General features: G+C 30.7%; 1 protein-coding gene across 5 annotated transcripts in view; it reads left to right on the plus strand.

Annotated features, from left to right (window-relative positions):
* The window catches only part of Rbcn-3A (rabconnectin-3 alpha), a 518,724-nt gene that overhangs the window by 72,155 nt on the left and 421,648 nt on the right, over window positions 1–24,921 (plus strand). For all 5 annotated transcript variants that reach the window (XM_075371055.1, XM_075371080.1, XM_075371085.1 and 2 more), the window contains exons 12-18: window positions 144–358; window positions 8,129–8,442; window positions 18,894–19,064; window positions 21,670–21,815; window positions 21,947–22,091; window positions 22,796–22,945; window positions 23,967–24,237. In XM_075371055.1, coding sequence (XP_075227170.1) covers window positions 144–358; window positions 8,129–8,442; window positions 18,894–19,064; window positions 21,670–21,815; window positions 21,947–22,091; window positions 22,796–22,945; window positions 23,967–24,237 — 1,412 coding nt within the window. The remainder of the gene's footprint in view (window positions 1–143; window positions 359–8,128; window positions 8,443–18,893; window positions 19,065–21,669; window positions 21,816–21,946; window positions 22,092–22,795; window positions 22,946–23,966; window positions 24,238–24,921) is intronic.

The following is a 24,921-nucleotide window of genomic DNA, read 5'->3' on the forward strand; positions in this document are numbered from 1 at the left end:
TTATGTAATTATAGAAAAGTCATTTATTATGGAAACATAATAAATGATAAATTTCTTAAATATAGAAAAGTTTATATAAAAAAAATTCTTCAAACAATTACTGAAATTAAATGATTAATTATAATTATTTCTTTATTTTTTAGGGTTATTGAGTGGTTAGATGAATATCATCCTGGTTCATTTAGGCAAGCACAAGTATCTTTTTCCACTAGGATACCATCAGCGTTTCCACTAGGTGATGCAACTACAATGTCAAATAATGTATGCCTTTACCATACATCTGGATGTCATCTACAACTTGTGTTTAGAGATGTTGTCAAGACTGCTGCTGCAGCTACCACCAAAACATCATCTCCTGGTAATCCTTTAATTTTAAGTTTACTTTTAAGGTTACTTACATTTACAAAATTGGTCATCAGTTTTTTTCTTTATTCATAAAATATAATATTTTTTTTTTAATAAAAATAAAGTTTAAATGATTTTTACTGAAAATTAGCGTTTACTGACATTAAATTGAAACAATTGAATTTTTATTGACACATTTATGGTTTGCTACTGAAATTTATATTTATGTCGTAAATACTACAAAATTTTATCTGCTGATGTTGATCAGCAACAAAATCCATCAAAGAATGCTGAATTTAATGGTTCTGCTATTATCAGTAGTTTTAAATTAAACAAATCACCAAAATCCTTATCTGAAATCACTTAATTTTATTTTTATTGCTGATAAGTTATAAATTGGTCATTGGTTTATTTACAGAAAATAAAAATAGATAAAAACATTTGTTTTGAACTTTTAACTTCTCCTTATGTTTTACCAAAATAAGATAATATTTACTTATTTTGGTTACATAAAATAGCTTTATCTTATAAAAATAAACTTTACTAACAGTTGTCAACTTAAAAAGCTAAGAATAATAATAATAATTATTATTTATAAAATATTATTCTGAATGTACTTTTATTAAGTAGCACAGTATATTGAATGAGTATCATTTTTTAATTGAAAGACTGTAAAATACTTACATCATCATGTGTAATATACTCAGCAAATTCTAAGCATTCGTTCAATATTAACACTGTGTGGTAGGTAAAGCAAATTATAAAGTAATGAATTCAAAAACTTAACTTATTTGTGAATTACAAAACCATGGTAAAAAAGTCTTCTAGTTGCTACTTTAGTACTCTATACACAAGCACTTGTGCCAGAAGGTTAAATGTTTGACAAAGCTAAATAACATGATCATCAAAGTTGATTTATTGATAATAAAAATTATGATCCTTAAAGTAGAAAATGTCAAAGGTTGAAATAGATTTAAACACCAAATAATGACAATTACACTGAACCCCCAACGAGGAATCTTATTCGTTAAGACTTTCGGGGTTGATGTCCCCACAGCCCTAGCCTCTGCAGCTTTTCTTGCCACTACACCCAGAGCTACAGAACATTATACTATACACTTACATTACACAAATTACAACATATACCCTTACATAATTACACAACATTCTACATAGTATGTCTGAAAAGTTCCCGAACTAAATTAAAGAAAAATACAAATTTAAAGATAAACTAATTTACTCACATCACCCCTCTACATAGAACCCTTCTCTAGTTGTACACTCGATACAGCACTGGTAGAACCTATCAAACGCTCTGGAGAAATCACTTTGTGATATCACCTTCAACTGTTTGGTGCAAGCCTCTGGATGGTCAGAATGTCGTCAAAAAAAGTCCTTCATCTTCAACTTGAGTTTTGGGAACAGAAAATAGCTTGCTGGAGCCAAGTTGGGTGGGATAAGGTGGTGATTTGATTTGCACCTTAATAACATGTTAAAACTTGCCATGTGTGCTGGAGCATTGTCTTGTAAGAGAGTCCAACTGCCCGGATCCCAGTATTCAGGCTGGATTCGATGAATGTGATGCATCAGGCATTTCATTACTTCCAAATAGAATTTAGAATTCATGGTTTGATTGGTTGAAACAAATTTATGATGAATCAGGCCCTTGGAGTCGAAGAATGCAGTCAACATCATTTTCATTCTTGATTTTTGCTGCCTGACTTTCACTGGTCTTTGTGTTCCAGGACTCAACCAAGCAGAGGATTGATGCTTAGTTTGCAGATCATACATGAAGCACCAGCTAGCTTTCATTCCCTGTTACAATTGTTTGCAAAAAATTCGGGTTGCTGTAACAGTTTCAATGAAGTCTTGAGCACAAGAAAGAAGCACCTGTTTTTGTTCTTCAATCAAGAAGTGTGGAATGAAACGAGAGGACACCTTTTGGCAATTCATTTTTTAAGATAGAATTGTACGTACTCAATGTTTAGCTTTTCTGCTGTGGTCCAAAGGGTAAGATGAGGTTGTTCAAGGTCACATTAACACAACGTACATGGCCAAATATAATTCGAGACTGGAGTGATGAAACGTGATGAAATTTTGTACACACACTCGTCAGACATCGTACTACATAGTTCTTTGGTTGTCCGAGAGATGGCACTTCTTGTATCGACTGCAGAAATTTAGTTCAGGATCTTTTCAGATCTACTGTGTACACTATTTTCTCTTTCACTTACACTTGGTGGCATTGCACCTTATGAAACACAACCATTACTCAAGGTGGAAACTATCATGCCAGTGAGTGAATGGCTGTATGTAGTGAGTCTCGAACGATGACACCTGGGCAAACCTAGTTGTATTAAGCTCTAGCTCCAGTACGCATGCACTCTGCTGGAGTGTTGAGTGGTCCATTACATTGCCAGTACTCGTGGGACCAAAATTACTTGTCCACAAATAACTCACATGATGATGTTAGTCTTGTGAAGAGGTCTCATTTAGCATTGTCTGAAGAGGATAATAGTCATGCAGAAGATAGTGCATTAAATTTGATGCATTAATTCTTAATTATAAAAATATTTGATTTGTTGTTCTCTGAAATAATCAGGAAGGTGGTTCCCTCCATAAGGTTTTGCCTTTCTTGATAAACGAAGTTATAACAGGCTCAAGTGGTTACCCAAAGAAAATCAGAAAATCACGAGATGGATAGATTCTGATTTAAACATTTAATTTCAAACAGAGTCGATTTGTCTCTGTAATATGGGTAATATATATATATATATATATGTGTTTGGAATATTTGGGTGTATATATATATATATATATATATATATATATATGTTTGGAATGCCATAAAACTAAGTATGAGCCAGGGTGTAATTTTTTGCTGAGACTGTTTGGATATGTTTATCACTGAAGTAGCTGATGAGTTTCATCCCCAAGATGTAGTAGAAATGAAGTGTATAATGAAACGGCAGAGGGGAATGGAAGAACCACCACCTTCTCTTATTTTGACTTTCAATCTTCCAGTACCACTGGAAAAAATAAAAGTTAGTTATCTTTCAGTTCGAGTACGACCTTTGATTCTTAACCCACAACATTGTTCAAATGCCAATGATATGGTACCAGTACAACATCTTGCTCGAAAACAGAGATCTGTGCTCTGTGTGCCACAATGACACTTAACTGCCAAGAAGGTGAAAAGTGTGCGAACTGCAGTGGTTCACATACAGCTCACTCCCGAGATTGCCCAATTTTTAAAGAAGAAAAGGCATTTCTCAGCATCTCTACCAAGCAGTGGCTATCTTTTCCAGCTGCACAAAGAGATCTTTTGCCACCGCTACATCAAAACAAGCTCCTAAAAATTTATGTAATCAGCAGTGCGGATCCAGCAGTGAGCTAAAAAAACTTGTCCTGATGCTATGTGATCAAGTTGCTTCACTTACAGCCACTATTTCAGAGCTGACTAAGACAAACAAAAAGTCGTTAGTCGCAGTTAGTGAAACAACAGTGGGATCTCTCTGAAATTTACTGTCTCCAAAGTTTTACCTATATGGGCAGGAATAGACACAACTGACACTAAGCCATCTAATAAGCTTCCTGTTATGGGAGCCCACACAACCACCCCCTCTGGGATGTCATCAGCGACTTTCCATTCTTCAAAATCTCCTCCTTCATCACTTCATTTTCATTTACTGGAGGATATGGTTGAGAAACTGCCTGACCCTACCACATTGGATTTCTTTAATATCAAAAATACAAAAGAAAAACTGGATCGCCTACAACTATTTTTTTTAGATATTTGCCTGCAGTTCTATTGCTATAACTACCTTTACTTGTGAACGCTATTCAATGGAATGTTAGAGGTATTTGGTCCCACAATTAAAGATGTTAGAGTATTGATGCATATACAAGACCCACTAATAATGTGCTTCCAAGAAATGCATATTCTACAACAAGATGTAGAAACACTCGGAGACTATTTCTGTGAGAGATAGGACTGTCCCACAGACAGTAAAGAAAATGTTGGAGTTGCTATTTTCATGCGGAATGGAGGTGTCTGCTACAAGGATATCACTAGCTACCCTCATTCCTGGGTAGCTGTTGTAGCCTGTTGTTGTGAAGGTCTCTATCCCCTTCAAATTGCATATCTGCAATTTGTATCTCTCACCAAACTCTGAGTTCAGTGCTCTAGGTATGTCAAATCTCATCACCGTCGTTAATAGTAGAAGACTTTAATGCCCACCATATTTCCTGGGGCTCTTCTTTCTGCTCCTCTTGAGGAATTATGATAAACAGTCAAGATTTTGACCTTTATCTACTGAATGATGGGTCACACACAGTCATGCCCTTATCATATGGTACATTGTCCAACATCAACCTCTCCTTATGATCACCAAGTTTACTCCCTCATCTTAATTGGTCTGTTTGTGACGATCTTCACGGCAGTGACCAAAAGCCAATTATTATTGCTTTTGGTGTCAAGTGTGAGGTGAAAAAAGAGCCACAGAGATAGGTTGCTGAAAAAGCAGATTGGAACAGTTACCATAAACCCTTCCCATCACAGTATGATGATCATGCAGACATTCTTGATCAACTTACCTCTTTTGCATCCCTGATACTTGAGAATGCTAATAGGTATATCCCATAAATATCAGAAAACCGTAGACGTCCTTGTCTTCCTTGGTGGAATGATGATTGCCAAAACTCTATTAGCAAACAATGGCAGGCACTATGCAAATTTAACTACAGGTCTACAACTGAACATCTAAATTTGTACCGTAGTGCTAGAGTATGTCATAGAGTATACTTAGACACTAAGAGGAATTCATGGACAAAATACATGGACACTACTCCCACATCTACTGTGTCGAAAAAGATCCGTACAGTTTGCAGATCACCGAAACAATCTCAAGCTTATTCATAAAGAAGAACTCCTTTCATCATCTTCTGCAGTGGTGCCTTAGCAGATGCTTTCTGCTTGGTGTCTCTCACTTCATCATACAGTAATGAATTTCAGAGGTACAATATACAGATGGAAGTATTATCATTAAACATTGGTGATTTGGTCAGTGAGTTAAATGCTCCATTCACATTCAACGAGTTCACACGCATTTAAAAATTCATGTGACACCTCCCTTCACCCAGACAACATTCATCTCCTGCTGTCACACCTTCCTAATTCAGTGTTACAACACCTATTGAACATTTATAATGGTTTATTCTCTGGTCAAGTCTTCCCATCCATCTGATCAGAAGCCATTGTCATACCAGTACTTAAACTTGGTAAAGACAAAGCAAACCCTTCAAGCTATCGCCCTATCTCCTTGGCAAGCATTTTATGTAAATAATGGAGAGAATGATGAATCGCAGGCTTTGAAGAAACATCGCCTTTTATCTCCAATGACCATTTAGTGTCATTGGAAACTGCTATTCAAAACGCTTTTGTACTTCACCAGTACCTCATCGCTATCTTCTTTGATATCAGAAAGGTGTACGACACGACCTGGCCATATGGTAATTCCTCAAAGAATTGGGAGTCAAGGGCAATACGCTTGCTTTTATTAAGGGTTTCTTAAATAACCAAACTTTCCGTGTTCCTGTTGTAGATTCTCTGTCAGGTAGCGTCATCTTGGAGAATGGAGTACATCAAGGAAGTATATTAAGTGCCACCTTATTTTCTATAGCCATCAACAGTATTACTAAATGTGTGCAGCCACCTGTTTCATGTTCTTTATTTGTTGTGTATATTATCTCCTATTCAATAGCCACAGCAGAGAGACTACTACAGAACACTATATTCTCGTCTTGAAGCTTGGTCCAAGGTTACCAGCTTTACCTTCTCATCTGAAAAAACAAAATGTGTAGTTTTTCTAGCCTGCAGGACCCTTTTATTCTGCAAGTCTTTCTCAACACAGCAGAGAGTTAATTGCTATCTCCCTTGATGTCAGATTTTTAGGTTTATTTTTTGATAGCCACCTTACGTGGTTCATACACATCAAAAAATTAAAACAAAATTTCCCATACTTTTAGATATGCTGCTGGTCCATAGCAACACCAATTGGGGAGCCAATTGGTCATGTACATTGCGTTTTTATTACTCTTGTTTGTTCCCATTTAGATTATGATTGTGTCGCCTACTCTTCAATGGCGTAATACCATGCTTAAAATGCTGGGTGCTGTACATCATGCTTTCCTTTGGCTTGCTACAGGTGCCTTTAGATCAAGCCCTGTCGTAAGTATTGTTGTTGACTGCAATGAGCCATCACTTTGGAATAGATGAGGCCAGGTTTTAGCATCTTATTTTGCCTGTCTTAAAGGACAGCCAAATTACCCAGCTTTTGACGCAGTTCTTGGGAATCCTAATTTATGAAGGTATGAGGACCATCCACATTATACTGCATCTGTAGGTGTTCGTACCCAGTGTTTATTGCACCTTGTAAATGTTAACACACCTTCTATTTTTCTAACATATCCATCTTCATATCTTCTATGGGCAATCAACCTTATAAATTTTATGTTTGACCTCACGTTATACAATAAAAAAACAACAGAACAAAGTTCTGTTTTGATAAATGCGCATTTATTGTTAATGACAGAACCTATATGTTTGATCTACCTGGTATTTCAAGTGTCTTTACTGTTGAACTATACACTATAAATAAGGCTTTGAATATCATTAACCCTAAGTACCATTGTATCCTTATTTGTAGTGACTCGTGTAGTGCTTTCTAAGTCTTAGAAAATTTTTATTCGAGACATCCTACCATCACTGAAATTTACCATGCAATTGTTGAGTTGAACCATCGCAACACAGAAGTGAGTTTTTGCTGGACCCCTAGTCACATGGGGATTCCGGGTAATGAACGTGCAGATTCCACTGCTAAAGACACTTATAGTCAACCATCTTTCATTATTCATGTTACTGCATCCGACTTTAATAACTGTGTAACACTCACTCTTCGCACCAAGTGACAAAACGACTGAATTGCTACAGTAGACAACAAACATGAACATATCAAAGATACTGTGTTGCCATGGGACTCCTTCCACAGGCAAATTCACCGAAATGAAGTGGTCCTCTGCCGATGCAGATAAGACACCCATGGGTATCTGATGTCAGCAGTAAATGTACCAATATCTACGATGTAACTGCCGCTTGACTATACACCACATCCTTGTGGAATGGATGCATTATGCTGTCTTGCGTCTTAAATTTAAGTTGCCCAGGAAGATTCGTCGAATCCTGGGCAAAGACAAAACAGTTTTAAACTGGGAGTTTTTAATTTCTTGATGTATTAGTATTTTACTTCACAATTAATGTTATTGTTGTTAAATGTTTTCATTTTATAATGGTTAAAAATTTCATGTTAAATCTGTTTTTTCTGTTATCCAAGAAGGAGCTCTTTATACTCCTCTCAGACTTCAATAAATTTATTTAATTTAATTTTATTTTATTTATCTATATGTATGTATGTATATGTATTTTTACTTGTAAGGTAAAGGAGAAAAAGAAAAGTTTCATTAAAACACTATGATGAGTGATGCTACAAACTTTGACAATCCAGTATAAATTTTGTGAGTTATGCCCAAGTAAGGTAGGTAATTGGAATCAGATATCTGAAAACAGTCTTTCTTTTGTTTTTTTCCACAACTTAACAAAATATAATATTTGTTGAATAATGATTGTTTTACTGTTTTAAAAGCTCAAAAAATAATTTCAAATTTTAAATCAATACTTGATAATCACATAATTTATTATTAGTACATCTTTTTATTGTGGTTACAGCTGGACCAGGTAGTGATGCCGGGGGAGAGCCTACTACACCACTACCTAGTGTAATGGAAGAGGATGCTGATGATGAATTAAACAGGGAAACAGGAGAAGAAGCTACTGAAGGTAAAACTGGTCAGACAACAACCGGTAATGGTTCTTCAGCTGGTGAATCAGGACATAGTAGTGGTGTTGGGGGAACTGGGGGTTCTTTCAATGATATTCTTTCTGCACCACCTTCACCAACTCTTTCGATGGTTACAAAACATTCTAATGGAACTTTAAATCTCTGGCAGCTCACTTTTGCTGATAAAACTAAGTTCTCTCAAGTAAGTTATTACTTATTTATATAAAAGTATGCAATTATTGCCTTTAATATTGTTACCAACAATTTTTCTTACTTTTATTTCTATAAAACCCTCTAAAAAAATAATAAGAGTGATCAAATAAGTGCAGTCAGAAAGAATGATATTTAATTTTTAAGATCTGTTTATTTATTAGATCCTTACTGAAAATTAAAAGCAGCATGATGACCATTTTATGGCTGGTTAATGTTAAAGCTTATATTAAGATTTTGTGAATAAAGATCTTACAAAGTGTTATTTATTAGGCTATAACAGCAACAGTTATAGACATTACATATTCCAATGGAAATAACAAAAGTTTTAGACATTACCTAAAACAAACTTCTTTTGAATGGATTAGCCTTCCTCATTAACAACAGTATCCCATGTAAGGCATACTAGTAAAAATTGAACAATGAAGTGGTTTTGCATTATTTTCTTCTCTGTGATTCATGTTGTTTGATATTAATTCATAAATATTAAAAATTATTTCTGTAATAATATAGTAATTTGATTAGATTAGATTTGATAGATTAGAGTATTTGTTAGATGTGATTGTTTTGTTTATGCAGATAACAGTATATTTGCCCGCTACACTAGGTCTGAGGTTCAATTTCTAGCTAGGATCTATTACTGATATTTATGACTAGTTAATCGCAACATAATCAACAAATTATGCAATCTCAAGTTAATTTGTGGGTGTGTGTGTGTGTGATATTATTTTAATTTAACATATTTAATTAAAAGTTTTTACATATGTGAACACTATGACATCAATATAACTAAACAAAATGTAGAATACAACAAGAAATTAAATATGCATATTTTAAAAAAAGTTTAATAAATAATGAATTATACAGTGCACATTTATATTTGGTAAAAGTTCTGGGTAACCTTATATTTGATTATGCATATAATATAATCAGAGACAGTATTGAGGTATATAAGGGAAAGGTTAAAGATAATAAAATTAATAGTTAAATAAGAAATGGTAACAGTTGCAAGTGTAATAATGACCATAGTTATGATTCTAATAAATATAATAATAGTATGGATTTAGGTTATTTCACTACAAGAAAATTTATTAGTAGATAATAATTATATTGTGTTAGATAGTGGTCTAACCTGGAAGAATCATATTGCGCTATTAAAGCAAAAACTTTTAAGCTATCTTAGGATATTTTCTTTTTTAAACAAACTATCCCCAAAAATAACCATGAAAAAACTTTATTTTGCTACTGTGCATAGTCGACTAGACTACGGCATCAGCTGTTGGGGAGGAACTTATGTTACAAATTTAGATTCCATAATCAAAATCCAAAAAAGATTCGTTAGAATGATAAGTAAAAAAAGAACTACGGATCATTCTTTGCCAATATTTAGGGAATTGTCTATATTACCGCTACGTTATTTATATGTTTATAAAGTAATGAAAATTTTCTTTATCAGAAGTGGTCATAGAGATAGTATGATAACCGAGTACGAACTTAGAAGTAAAAGGAATGCATATGTCCCCAGAGCAAATAAAACGAGTTATATGAAGTTCTTTTCAAGTACTGCTCCTAGATTGTATAACATACTTCCTAATTATATAAAGACCAGTAGGAACCTAAACACTTTCTTAAAGCTACCAAGACGATGGCTAATTAATATTGATGATGCTGAAAGTGTGTTCCATGTAATTACATGATTTATGATTACATATATAATTAATTAATTATAATCCTTTATACTATTGGTCTTAATATACTAATAGATTTTTTACATATATAACTTAACGGGTAGCACTGGATGAAAGGTTTATTAGTAAACATAAATATTTGGCGACGATTGATCTTCTCTATACTTAACTGCAGAAAAGATAAGTTTCCACCAGAGTAAATCATGAATTGAACCAAAACTAATCCTCCTATATAAGATAAAACTGTTTACTTTTCCCCTTACTCAAACTAAAAAAAAGATTAATAGAAAAGGGATGGTGCCACAAAACGGGCAAGACCCTTGTGGACACCTAATCTTTCATCTTTTACAAATAATATAAATTAAGTATAATTAAGTTAAGTTAAGTAATAAATATTAAATTGTATTATAAAACAATGTTAAATTAAGTATGATTAAGTTAAGTAATATTGTAATTAGTATTAGGATTACTCCATTAATTATTAATTCTGTAAAAGTGAAAGAAATAAAAGAAATAATAAAATAAGTTACAAATAGAATAAATGCTTGCAAAATCGAGTTCTTTTCCTGATAAACGTATTGATATGGTGAATTTAACAAATATGGAACTTAATAAGGATGAACAATTCATTGCAGCTAATGTGTATAAGTTTAATCTAACAAAAAATGATAAGAACGACATTATTAAGAATATAGTGTATTCTGAAGTAAATATAAATAAAGCAAACACTAATGATAAATATGTTTTATGGAATACTAAGAGTAATAAAGTTATTTATTCCAAACGAGGAAATATAAATTACAAACCCTTTATTAATAATAATAAAAAAATAATCTACAATCTAAAAAATAAATTAATTTATAATAATAGTATTATTTTAAAATCTGACTAAACTAATACACCAGTCAACATGTATTCTGATAAATAAAAAAAATTTAATGAAACAATGTATAAATAGATAATGAACTAAAACAAATAAATGATCCTACTAAAAAAATTTTGAGAATTACTTAAAAGTTTAATAACGGAATTTTGTAGCATTTTTAATTATAAAAATAATTTAACATATTCTACTAGATTCTACCCTTATGAACCCTTTCCCTTACTTCTTTTTCTTGTTTAGTCTCCGGTAATTACCTTTCAGATAATACTTCAGAGGATAAATGAGGATGATATATATGAGTGTAAATGAAGTGTAGTCTTGTACAGTCTCATTTCAACTATTCCTGAGATGTGTGGTTAATTGAAACCCAACCACCAAATAACACCGGTATTCACGATCTAGTATTCAAATCCATGTAAAAATAACTGACTCGACTAGAACTTGAACACTGGAACTCTCGACTTCCAAATCTGCTGATTTGGGAAGACGCGTTGACCACTAGACCAAGCCAGTGGGTTACCCTTATGAACCAAATACACCTATATTAACTGGGTTAGCACAGTTACACAAGTAGGGTATACCTATGTGTCCTTTAATTCATTTTAAAAGTGCTCCTTACATATATAATAAAATAATATATATCTAAATCTCCTTACATATATATCTAAAATAATAGATAAGATTCTCAGAAGTAAAATAAAGTTAGAGTATAAATATAATATAAAAAATGGATACAAGTTAGTAAATAAACTAAAATTCTTAAATGTAAATGATAAAACTAGGATGGTTAGTTATGATATCTATAATGTGTATCCCATAAACGTAACTATTAATATATTAAAGAAAAGATAACTACAAAATCATGAAGGTTTCTTGTTTATTGAAAATATCATTGTTATTATAAGGAACATATGCAAACAAAATTATTTTACTTTTGATAACAAATATTACACCCACAAAAATACACTACCGATGGGTTTTCCTTTGTCATCCATATTGTCTGAGGTTTATTTATAGGAGTTTGAAGATAGGTAACTACCTATCTTATGGGATAACACGTACACATGATATTTTAATGTGGACTAGATATGCTGATGATATTTTTGTAATCTATAATCCGGTGATAAATGATGAATATTTAATAATCTTGAATAAGTTAAACTCATACTGTAATGATTTAAAATTTATGTTTGAAATTGATAACAATAGAAAAATAAATTATGTAGATGTTAGTATTGAGTTTAGTAAAAATAATCAGTGTGTCACTTCAGTATATAAAAAATAAAACCACTATACACAGAGCTTCAAATCACCCATGGTCACATATGATAGTACAATGGTAAATAGAGCAATTAATTATATAAAACATAATGTAAATAAAGAAATAGATTGGTAGGTAATATTTAATATAAACATATGGTAAAAATTAAAAATAACACTAATTTAATACCAGTAAATAACTCACAAAAAATTGACAATGTATATTTAAAATATGTATATACTGATAAAATAGTCGGAACACATTACAATTATTTATGACAATAATAAGTTTAAACCTGCATACCAGATGAATAACCACATCAGAAAATACCTAATAAGTAATAAACATAATAATACTTCTGATGTATACAATTTGAGTGGTATTTATAAAATGATAATGATTGTGACTATATTATATTGGTAAACCACTAGATCTTTTAAAACCAGTTTCATGGAACATTTTAGAAGTTATAAAAAAGGTAAACTGGGTTTTTTGAATGTATCAGATCATTTGATTAAAAATAAGCACACAATGTCAGATATTCAGACAACTTAAAAATATTAGAAATTAAAAAAATGCCTTATGGATAGAAGCTATAAGGGTTTTGACATTTTAAAAAGATATATATATAAACATAAGAATAAATGTAATATGATCAACCTTCAGACAGAGTATGAAGATGACAGTATTATAAAGGCTGCAGTAGATAGCACCACTATCTATTTTGATAATAATGTTCAGTAGTTGATCTTCCAATCTGTTTAGTAAAGTAAATTCAGTAAAACGGCTAGCATATAATTTTAATTTTGCTTTAAAAGTTTTTAATTTTTGTCTTTATTTTAATTTTGTTTATATTGACGTCATACTGTTTACATGTGTAAAAATTTTACATTTTAATTTTTTTAACTTGATTGTAATATCAATTTTATTTAATTAATCTTTATTATTTTTAAACAATTTTACGTTTTAATTTAAAATTTTTGATTTAAGTAGAAGTTTTTTAAATTGTTGTATAAGCTTTTAAAGTATGATAAAGTAAATTTAAATGTTTTTAATAAAATTTAATTAGTTCAAAAAATTCTAACATAAAATATAAATGAATAAGTGATATAACATTATGTATTGCGAGTTTATGATGTTTGTTCATATATATATTTATAAATATAATGCAGTTGATGATGCAAATTAAGTTCGCAAAAGCGCTTCTACTTAGGTAATGAAATAAGGTAGTCATCCTGTTCCAATTATTCTGTACTTGGGTTGATCTGTTAAATATAAATTAATTTGTATTGGTACAGAGGAGTGTGGTTGATTATTAAAAGAATTGATTTTAGAAAAAATGAATAAATAAATATATAAATTTAATATTACATTTACAAAATGTATATTTTACGTATTTGTATATTATTTTTATTGAGTGTTGTTATGAGAGTGGTTTTGGCCTTTAGTATGTAATACATAGTATTCCATTACTCTTCCAATCCACTTTCAAACAAAACCAATAATACTTTTACTTTTTTCAAGAAATATAACTTTATTTATTAAATCTGTTTTTAAACAATATTTGTAATTCTATTTTTTATTTTGAATTTAGTTTTCCCAGTTTGTTCCCCCTGGTTGTGTATTGCAGCCCAATCCTTGAGAAAGTAGAAAAAAATAACTGTTTTAGTCTGCCTGTGAATGGGTAGAGGTAGTTCATTCATTACTTTCCAAGCAACTAAAATTATTAGCTTATAGTCTAAATTTCATTAAAATATTTTTCATAAAAATGCTAATAACTTGCTAATGTTTTTTTTTTAACTTCTCTAATAAAAAAACTAATTGTTCACATTTCATTGACAAACATCTCATATATTTTTAGAACAAAATTGGTTTTATATACAAGAATGGATTATATGATGAAAATATATTTTAATAACCATTTTGGAAAATTATACAAATAGTAAAATTATCTGTGGGACAATATTGTTTTTTATAATAATATTCATTTTTAGTATAGGGTGAAATTTCATGTAACAGACTTCAGTTTTATGTAAAAATTTTAAATCTCTGTTAAGTTTCCCCTTTTTTCATCTTTTATGACCGCATGGGATCACTTTAGTCAGTCTATAATCTAAGTCTTTTTGAAGGAACTGATTGGGCCTTGCTGTCTTCCCAGTATTTTTTCATACATTCAAATCTTCTTGCCCTTTCTTGTGTTGAAAATATTCATGTTATGAGTATAAAGCAATTTTTTGTCCTTGATTTTTTCATTTAATTTTATTTTGTCTGTGGTGACTTCTGGTAAAAGGCCAATTTTCTTCAGATCCTCTCTTATTTATCTGATCATCTGCATCTTTCCTGGTTGCAGATTTCTAATCAATTGTACTGTACCAGTTGTTTCGGAAGTCTCAACTCTTACATCCTCATGATGTGTCCAAAAACTCCTAGTTTCCTCTTACACATAGTATCGGTAATGGGTTCTAACTCTTTGTACATGACTTTGTTAGGCACTGTCCATCACTGCCTGCCCGTCTTTCTGGTAATTTTTGTTAATGTAGGTTCTTCCAATTCTTTCGATTTTCTGGAGTCTGTTGACTTGTTTTCTTGAGTGTTTTGCAGGTAGAAGAGTTTTTCTGCTGCATATGTGTCTTCTGGTTTTATAATTGTATTGTAGTTTCTTATTTTTGTATTTATAGAGAGAAATTTTTTACTGTAGGTGTACAAGGATAATTTTTATGCTTTAGCTAGTTTTTTGTTCTTGTTTGGATTGAGGTTTTTTCGTTCAGGTTGTTTATTATTATTTCTCCAAAGTATTTAAATTGATGTTTTTTGGCTTTATTATCAGTTATAGTTACTTTTTTAATTGTGTTGATTTTAGGCATAATTTCTGTCTCTTTAAATGGTATTTTGAGGCCAGTTTTATTTGCAGTGTTTCAATGTTCTAATGTCAATGTTATTGCTTCGTTGATGTTGTTCCTACTTTTCTTTTAGTTTTAAAAAACTTTGTTTTGTTGCTTTCTTTGGAGAGTGAATTATACAGTGAATTCACTGTATATTGATCTGAGCCTATGTCTTCTCCTCAGAGGACTTTTACATTGTAGATCTCTTTGCGGTAGTGTTTGTCCATGAAGACATGATCTAGTTGCCATTCTCCTCCTTTAGTATAGTCCGGCTGTTTCCAGGTTTTGAGGTTTCTAGGTTTCCTCTTAAAATATGTAGATTTTTAGAGTTGGTTGTGGTTTCTGCAGAGATCGATGAGTCTCTGCCTGTTTCATTTGTTCTCTTTTGGACAGGCCGTTTTCCAATGATGTTGTGGTGTCTTACTTCTGTGCCTAGTTGTGCATTGAAGTCTGATTAGTTGTTTAAAATGATTTTTGGGGTGTTATTTTTGGTTTGGTCAAGTCTGTTTCAGATCTTTCTATTTGTATTGGAGATTTTGTTTTTAGTATTAGTGGATGCACATGGGCATTTATTGTGATGTAGATTTTATTAGATGCTTTTAGGGTGAGTGTTGAGTTTGTTGGGTATTGTGACTTGAATTCTTATACATAAGTTATTATTTTGAGGTAACCAAAAAGCCTGTTCCAAACTGTGGGACACTTTTCATCACTTATTCCCAGGTATACCTTTGTAGAGCCTATATCCTTGAGATTTCATGGTAACTTGGCCGGTGTTTCATATTTCCTACAGTCCCATGATGAGAATTTTATGTTGGTTCATTAGATCAGTTATTGGTTTTAAGTTTACCAGTGTGCACGAGTGAGTTTACGTTGTATGTGGAAATGTAGGTAATTTTTTCAGTTTGATTTTGAATTATTCTTGTAGTGTGTGCAGTGTTAAGCCATTCCAATGCTTCCAATTACATGTTAAGTGGCAGTCTTTTAGTTTCCTTTATTGTAATGCACTTTTATTATATTTCACTTTTACAAACTCATTACTAGAGTCTATTTCGTTATCTAGTAAAAATTTATAAATTAAAAATAAATATAGTCTTTATATTTCCATTCGTATTTAATCTACTATTGGTTGTAGATTTTCTGCAATTTGCTTTTCATAGCATTTTCCATTTTATTCTGAGTGTTTTGTTGTGAAACATTATAAAAAATTATGTTTGAAGTATAGCATCTTCTGCTGATATATTCTTTGGTCTACATGCATTGATTGTACTGAGTGTACAGCTATAAATAAAATCTATCGAAGCTAATCGATAGTAACAGTTTAAAGCCCAGATGGGTTCATAAACATTATTAAAGCTGGTGAACATAAGTGTTAAATATAAGTAAATTTTATGGTGTTCATGTACAGTATTTAAAAAGAAATATAAAAAAGAAAATATAAAAGATTTATGGTAGTTGTTGATCTACTGCCCTATTCCAATGGAAATGAAGAAAAGAAAGCAGTTAATGATACAATTGTAAGTGGAGATAATAAAAAAGATCGAAAGTAGTGTATGCTTCCAATGTGAAGCCAACATCAGGGTTAACAATAATAAAAGATGAGAAAAAATTCTAAAAATGTATGAACACTAATTTGCCCCGTAGGAAGATTTGTCTTGGGGATTGTCTTGAAGTGGAAGAGGCAGTAGAGAAGTGATTCAAAGAGGTTAGATCTAGTTGTGTTACTATTTGTGGGCCATGCTTCAAGACAAAGCAAGAAAGTTTGCAGTGTTGTTAAACAAGTAGGATTTTCAAATAATTGCTGGCTGGCTGTATGAGGTATGGTATAATATGGAAGATTGTTGGTAGGCTACCAAGGAAGCCATTAGGCTACCATTAGGAAGCTAAAGGTGCTGATATGAATGCTGCTCAAGAATTGAAGGAAAATCATCAAAAAAATCTGATTGAAAATTACCATCCGAAAAATATTTTCAGTGCAGACTAAAACTGTTAGTCTGAAAAAAATTAGATGTTACTGAAAAAACAATGTCATACTAGGAAGGAATGTGTAGGTTGAAAACAGTCAAAAGAAAGATTTTACAGTATTATTTTGCTACATTGCCAATGGTACAGAAAAACTGAACCGTAGTGTTGTAGGGCATTTCAAAAAGGTCTCTGCTAGTAAAATATGCAGCCAATAGCATAGAATGGATGACCAAGAAATTATTTGCAAACTAACTTGAATTTGACTTAGACATTGGTAAACAGTAAAGGAAAATCCAGTTGTTGTTGTTGATGGTGGATAATTGCTCTCAATATAAAGTAAGTTGCAGGTTAGAAAATATTGAACTTCAATTCCTCCCTGCTAACTGCAGATCTATATTGCAGCCACTAGACCAGAGAATTATTCGTACTGCGAAGTCTGCTTGTGTAAACTTTGGTTTAACACCTTATCAACCTTAAACTGAAAGTCTCAACAAAAATCAGTGTCCTGCAGGGAATACAAATGATAGCTGATGGTTTATGGAATGTGAGGGCAACCATTGCCAGTGTTGGGGAAAATCAAACATTCATGTTTTTCAACCACGTGCATCACAAGAAGCTGAAGCTTATGGAGATTCTTGTGAAGTGTAGGAAGAAGTTGCTAAAGAGCTAGAACTTCCAACATCCCTAATATTTGATGATTATGACAACTTTGATGCAGGAACTGAAACAAATTACTAACAGAAATTGGAATTGTTGATATTTAACCATGACATCATCACAAAAACAACATAGAGAAGGAAAAGAAAAGGTTGAAATTGTGACTTCAACCAAGACAGTGAAGCATCTTGATAAATTGGAACTTAAAATTCAAATAACCAAAGATGTTTTAGAGACAGTTCTCTTTTAAAGTCATTCTCTTTTAAATAAAACATTTTGTGGAAAATAACTTGCTCAAAAAAATGTAACAAAGAAGCATTAGTGACTTTTAAGTTATTTTAATTGTACAATGTACAGTATTTATTTTGTAAATAGGGATTATTTTTGTTTACTACTTTTTTTTTCAACATTAGATTGTATCTTAATTCCCACATAATATTGTTTGCTGTTTTAAAGGCTTTAGGAGTTTATTTTACCTGCTGATTCTGCAAGGACTGGAATGCAATTGTAATAAGCCTAGATGAAAGGTGCCATAGAATAATTGCATAATATGGAATTTTTTTATTAAAATGTGTGTTCTCAGTATAATATACTTTTGAAAATAAAGTATAAATACAATGATTTTATGATGTAACTTTTAACTGAGATTTCACTGTAATATTTAGTGATAATTTTATGTTGTCATGAGTTGCAAATAAAGAAACAATCCCATTTATTTAACTTTACCTTGAAACAAGCTTTTATTATATTATGAGATTATGTAGTATGTGTAAAATTTTTTCATCAAAAAAAAACCTTGCCGTGTTTCATTAATGAAATTTTTTTCATTATCTGTTGATTTTAATCCTTGCTGTAGCATTACATAGGATAAACTGATAACTGCAAAATAAAGTTTGATCATAACTACATATGTCATTAGACATGATTTCTTATTTCCCCTCTACCAAATTTAATGATGTTTCCTATGATCTCCCTTAATAAAGTCATGCAAGGAAACTTGTTTTTATCACTTAATACTATTGTTTAGATGTTCAAATATATAATTTTAAAATAATCTAAACGTCTGATAGAAAGGTTTACTGATGTTTGTGTTTGTTGCCTATTTTGCAGGTATTAAGTATTGGTCATGCTTCAAGAGCATCTGGTCATAGATTTAGAGTTAATGATATTACCTGTCATCCTGTTTTACCCTTATTATTGACCACTTCTCATCACAATCTTCCTGAGGGCACTACTAATACACCTACATCTCCCAGTCCTCAGGATCCAACTGCACCAACTGTAAGTTCAACAACTATCTAATTTATGTTATTTATTTGTGGTTTGTTCTTTATTTTAATGTAGATAATTTACTTCACAGTGGCTACATTTGTTAGTCACTTGCAAAGCAAATGAAAGAAGATGTAGAGGAAGAAATTGGCATGTTAAATTTAACATGTCAATTTCATTCTCTTTTTAACTGTATTAAAACCTTATTTTGAATTACACAAAGTAAATTCACTAAATTATGTACTACATACAAATGGATGGAATACCAATACAAACATTTATTTAATTGATAGAGTAAGTATAATCTTGCAGTTAAGTTTGGCATCAAGAATTTTTCTCTTCAACTACCTTGTTTATTATTTGTTAAAATGAAGTTTGATTTTTTCCTCAAGGATGTTCATGAATTGTGATTTAATAATAATAAAAAAAAAAAACACTTCTGAATTTACTGAGTTGACTGTAGTTTACTAACAAGTTTGAAGAATGCAGATTAGATCATGAATAATTAACAGTAGTTATAACAAAAAAAATATGTTTGCCTTTGGAATTTTAAGTTTATTTATGCTTATTCTGAAGTTAAATCTTATTTAATTAGAAAACATTATTCTTTTTTATTCAAATGAAGGAGGTTTATTGTTAAAAAATTTTCTTTTATCATGCTGTATGTTAGAATTCATTTTTTAGGTAGCATTGTAGTTTAAAACATAATGATTTATTTTCAAATAAAATATGCGTATTGATGAATTTATATTTTACTTTTGTATATATTAATTTAATTTTTTTTTGAGCTTGAAGTTATTTTTGGTCTCCTAATTCAATATTATTACTTATACTAATTATTGAGTGTTTCCTTATAATCATATGTGGTTACATTTTTGAATTTAATTGTTTTACTTTTTTTTTAATCAAAATTATAATAATTTAATATTTAAGACTTGCATCAGATTTATTTTATTTAGTTTTTTGTTGGCGTCATTATGAGTTCACAATGCTTTATTGTAAGTTTATGTCTTCTCAGTTCTGGATGCCAGATTTAACAGAACTACCAGCATATGGAGTAATCGTCAAAGCCGCTATCAATACAATCCACCGAATGTATTTATTGTAGAATTATTATGAGCAACTTTGCAATCATATTCAACATATTCTTCATCCGTAAGGAGAGTTTGCATAAATTTTCAAGATTGAATTAGTTGAAAAGTAGGATTGATTTAGATTGTGTTATTAGGCATATAGATTCTTCAAATGTTAAATTCCTGCTCAGAAGGTCATAAATGAAGCTTGTTCACAGTGGAGCCTCTCCATTGTGAGTAGGCACTAAAGTAACATCTACTGCAAACTATAGTAGAATTTAAACTACAAGAAATCTCAAATTCTCACGTATGGAATTGTCAACTAATAAGCATCTAGACCCTTTTTCATTGCATCCAGTAAACTTGATTAAAGTTTACTTTATAGTTAGTTTGTAGTAAGTTATTACAAGTATTTATTTATAAGTGTTGTTAGTTGTTAATTAGTTAGTTTGTAGTTTGTTGATTAAAATTTGTTTGATTAAAAATAATCAAACAAATGGGAATAAGTATTGCATTCTCATTGTTCATGAAGTTATATAATGGACATGAAAGTGTTTGACAACTTGAGATTTCTAGAAAAATACAAAGCCATTGTTCCCTCCAAACATGAATGAATAGATGTTCATGAATTGTATGTAAATGGAGATGGACTTAATCACAGGATTTGTTTTTAAAGTAATATTGTATATAATGGTATTGACCTCTGACAAATATCAACGTGATGCAGTGAAACTGTACCCAGCATTGTGAACTTGGGTTATCTGTGGGAAACATTTTATTGATAGTTGAGATTTTATCCTTATTTCACAACTTTTATTTCTCAATGCTACTTGCCAAGATGGTTATGGTTATCATGTATTGGAATACAATTTACACCTTACCCAGATTTAAAAATTTTCTTCCTTCACTATTTTACTAGCTTAATGTATGGCTTCCATCAAGTTATACAGTTTAATTATTTCCTCATCTTAATATTTTTATTTACTTGGACATTCAGTTTAACTTGATTCTTAGTAAAAAAAATAATAAAAGACGATAACTCGGCAATAAATACAACAGTTCTGTGTAGACTAATCCCTTAATGATATATTCTTTAGAAATTGTTATAATTGATTAATCACAATGTCATTGAATAAAAGAGTGTTTAACAACTGTAGGTAAGTTATTAATACATTGTTTTTTTTTTTAATTTTGTAACTTTATTTTGCAATAGGGCGATTGCTTTTTCTGTAAATCGAAATTGGGTCTTCATGTCATATAATGAGTATTTCTAAATGATATGCTAGAAATTGATTGGTTTCTAGCAAAATCTTAAGAAAAGAATTTGTTTTGAGTAATTTAGAAAATTATTTTTTCCAATATAAATAATTTATCATTTTTAAATCAAAGACCAAAACTGGGCGATCTTTGTGTGAAATATTAAAAATATATCATACTTCATTTTTCTTATTTTTTATATCAATACTTATGTCTTATTTCAATTACTTTTTATTTTAATGAACCTTAATTACAAATTACATGTGTTTTAACATTATTACTAACAGGGTTTCTGCAGTGAATTAATCTTATGGAGGGTTGATGCAGTTGGTCCTTTATCAAAATCTGGTGGCGTGTCAGAACTTGCTCGTATTAACTCACCTCAAATATCAGCATTTTCCAATGTTGCTTGGATACCTACTTTACTACCAAGGTATTTATTTAAAAAAATGTAATTCATCTTCTAAGTTCTTAGTATTTGTAATTAAATGATAATAAATAATTAAAATTGAGTTTTTATTTTTTAGATTCAGTTATTCTATTTTTATATTTATTTTGTTCCAGTACTACATTAGGTAATCTATCAAATTCTCCAAGTGCTTGTTTTGTTGCATCTGATGGGGAAAGTTTAAGAGTGTACCAAGCTGTCATAGATGCAAGAACACTATTAGCTGAAGTATCTTCTTCAGAACGCAGAAGTAGAATAATGGTAAGCAAACTTCATTATATTTTCTGATTTTTCTCTCTTTGCTTAGGGATTATGGAGATGTTTTGATCGAAGTTTTGTTACTTCTTGAATTTATTATCTGTAAACTGGTTTTGTTAATTATGAAAGCAGTGATAAGGGATCTTGATATTTCATGTGTGCCTGACATAAATGTCAAATGTTCTATCCTCGAAACATCAGTGATATGAATGTGCAGTAGTAGGGACTGATAGATTGCTCAGTGTATTTTGAAGTAGCCAGTTGTTTGATGGAGAGATAATTTCTTTATACTGATTTAGATTATACATGAGTAGTAGGAGTTATTATTACTCAATTGATGATAGAGTATAACTGTTTGTAATCATATTGCAATCAAACAAATGTTACCCCCACCTGAAAACCCCAACCGATGGTAGTGTTCATGCCAGTAGAATATTATGTAAATGTTTATTCAGTAAATAAAAATAATTATTTTCTTCAAGTTTAAAGTATAAGAAGCAATAAAAAAAGTGTGAGTACACTTAATGTAAATACACAATTACTTAATTGTAAATCTACAATTTATTAACAGATTAATCTAACATAATTATATAAAAAAAAAGTTTTGTAATCATTTGTAATTTTGTTACTGTTCACAGTTGTGAGTTGAATAATTAATTATATATTTGTATATTTTTGTTCTTAATATATTGATTAATTTCTTTCAGGGTTCACTTGTTAGTCTCTCAACCGATCTCAGTTCAGAAGACGGTGCGAAACATTCATCATTACATGATAGAATCAAAATAGTGTCTCAGCAGTCAACAGCAAGACCTGGCTGCGTTATACAGCTTGATGCCATTTCTGATGCCACTCATGTACGTTATTACAGCCGTATTATATTATTATTATTTTAATTATATAGTTGTACATTATTTTCATTTTGTAACGTATGAAAATTTTCCTTATATTTCCAAAGGAATCTGTTCATTATATTGGATTGTTTTTATAACAGTTTTCCATTGTTACTGTGCAGTGTAACATGAGAAGGAAATTATTTGTGTTGAATTCATTAGTGCAGAATACAAAACAGCTTATACATTTGTTGTTTTCATGTGATATTCAAGGGATTTTGGATTGCATACTGCTGTTACATCCTCTTAAATGTTTAATTGTTACATTTTTGTCACTTGTGTATCGTTAATAAAGACTCTTGAATGTATATCACTGTTACTTGAACTTGAAATTTTTAAAAGTCATGACTTATTTTCATGCACTGTTAACATTTGTAACCAAAACCTGTTACTGCATACCGTGCAATCTACTTGTAACATGTGCATTCTCACAACCACGTATAGTGAACTATTGAAGATATTAACCGCCTTATTGATTCTAAGTTTTAATAACTTTAAAAAAAAGAAATAGACACCTGTCTTACAAAATTAAGAGATTCTTAAAATTTCAAAAGCAATCCCTCACTAAGAGTAAAAATATTCTAATCAATATTGCAAACAGATTTAAAAGTAAGCTATAAATGTATAAACTGCTTATTCATTGTAAGAAAAACGTTATCTTGTAAGCACTAAAAGGGTTTTGTTTTAAGAGAAAAAATTCACACAACATCACTAAAATCAAGGGAGATACTAGTTATGCCATATCAAGTTTAAGATGCTTGACTTAAGTAAAATTTTATATATATGGTTGATACTGCTTATAAATGCTGTAAATGCTTGGAATCAGAAAAAATCTTCAAATCATGAAGTATATAAAATTTAGCCCATACTTTTATCCATCTAAACTTAGTATAATTTTACTTCCTGATATTAATTAAAGTATATATTTCTTAAAATATTTTAATATTGTTGTTAAGTGTATATTTATTTATTTTTGTTATTTTAGGACTGGCAAAATACCCAGTTTCTTCATGTATTTCAAGAACAGTTAATAACTGGTGTTAGAACAGATACAGATAGCAGTAGAACTGGTGGGGTTGGAAGTGGGGTTGGAGGAGATTTAGGTTTTATGGAATCACAACTCAGTGCTATTGTTGATCTACATCAGACAGCAGAATTTGAAGAACCATTCTATCTTGTTGTATTAGAACGAACTACACAGGGAACTACAATACATATGTGGCGATTGGTGATTGCTTCTCAGTCTGACAATGATGGTCAGTTAAATTATTTGTAATCCATTTTTAACTTGTAATTAAAATTCTAAAAATAATGAAAAATTATTATAACAAATATATTTTCACTTATATTTTCCTTCACAATAGATCATTATATGTAATTGTACTGCATGCATATCTTTATGTGGTAAATGAAGCTTCTTAGCTGATGTCAATTTCCAGTGTTTATTTGACCAATTTAATTAATATTAAGTAAGAATGAGCATATTTAAAAATAAACATTGCCATTCCTACATTCCTTTCCCATAAGCATCTTAATGATATGATGTACCACTATTACATTACTATCCTCTGCATTTTTGCTACTCTTACCTATTAAATATACATTTCTGCTTAATGTTAGATAACAAATACAATGTGGAAAAGCAATTTGCTCCTATATGTACACTTCAGTATTTACTTTTTTTCCCTGAAGATAAAAAAGATGACTGTGGTCATTAAAAATTACATATCTGAAGAACAGGTGTATAGTTTTCAAGCTAAAACCTATTACTTTTGTTGTAGATTTACAAACTATTTTATCTGCAGTAAATGATACTGTAGCAGGCATTATATTTTAACATGTTTTTAAAATTGTTTTAAAGGACAAGCAGGGTATCAAGTCTGTACAATTAAACAGTAATGGTGTACTGTATTATTTACCATACAGTGTCACAGTATTTC

Source organism: Lycorma delicatula, chromosome 1, assembly GCF_047948215.1.
Source record: "Lycorma delicatula isolate Av1 chromosome 1, ASM4794821v1, whole genome shotgun sequence".
In the NCBI taxonomy this organism is placed as follows: domain Eukaryota; kingdom Metazoa; phylum Arthropoda; class Insecta; order Hemiptera; family Fulgoridae; genus Lycorma; species Lycorma delicatula.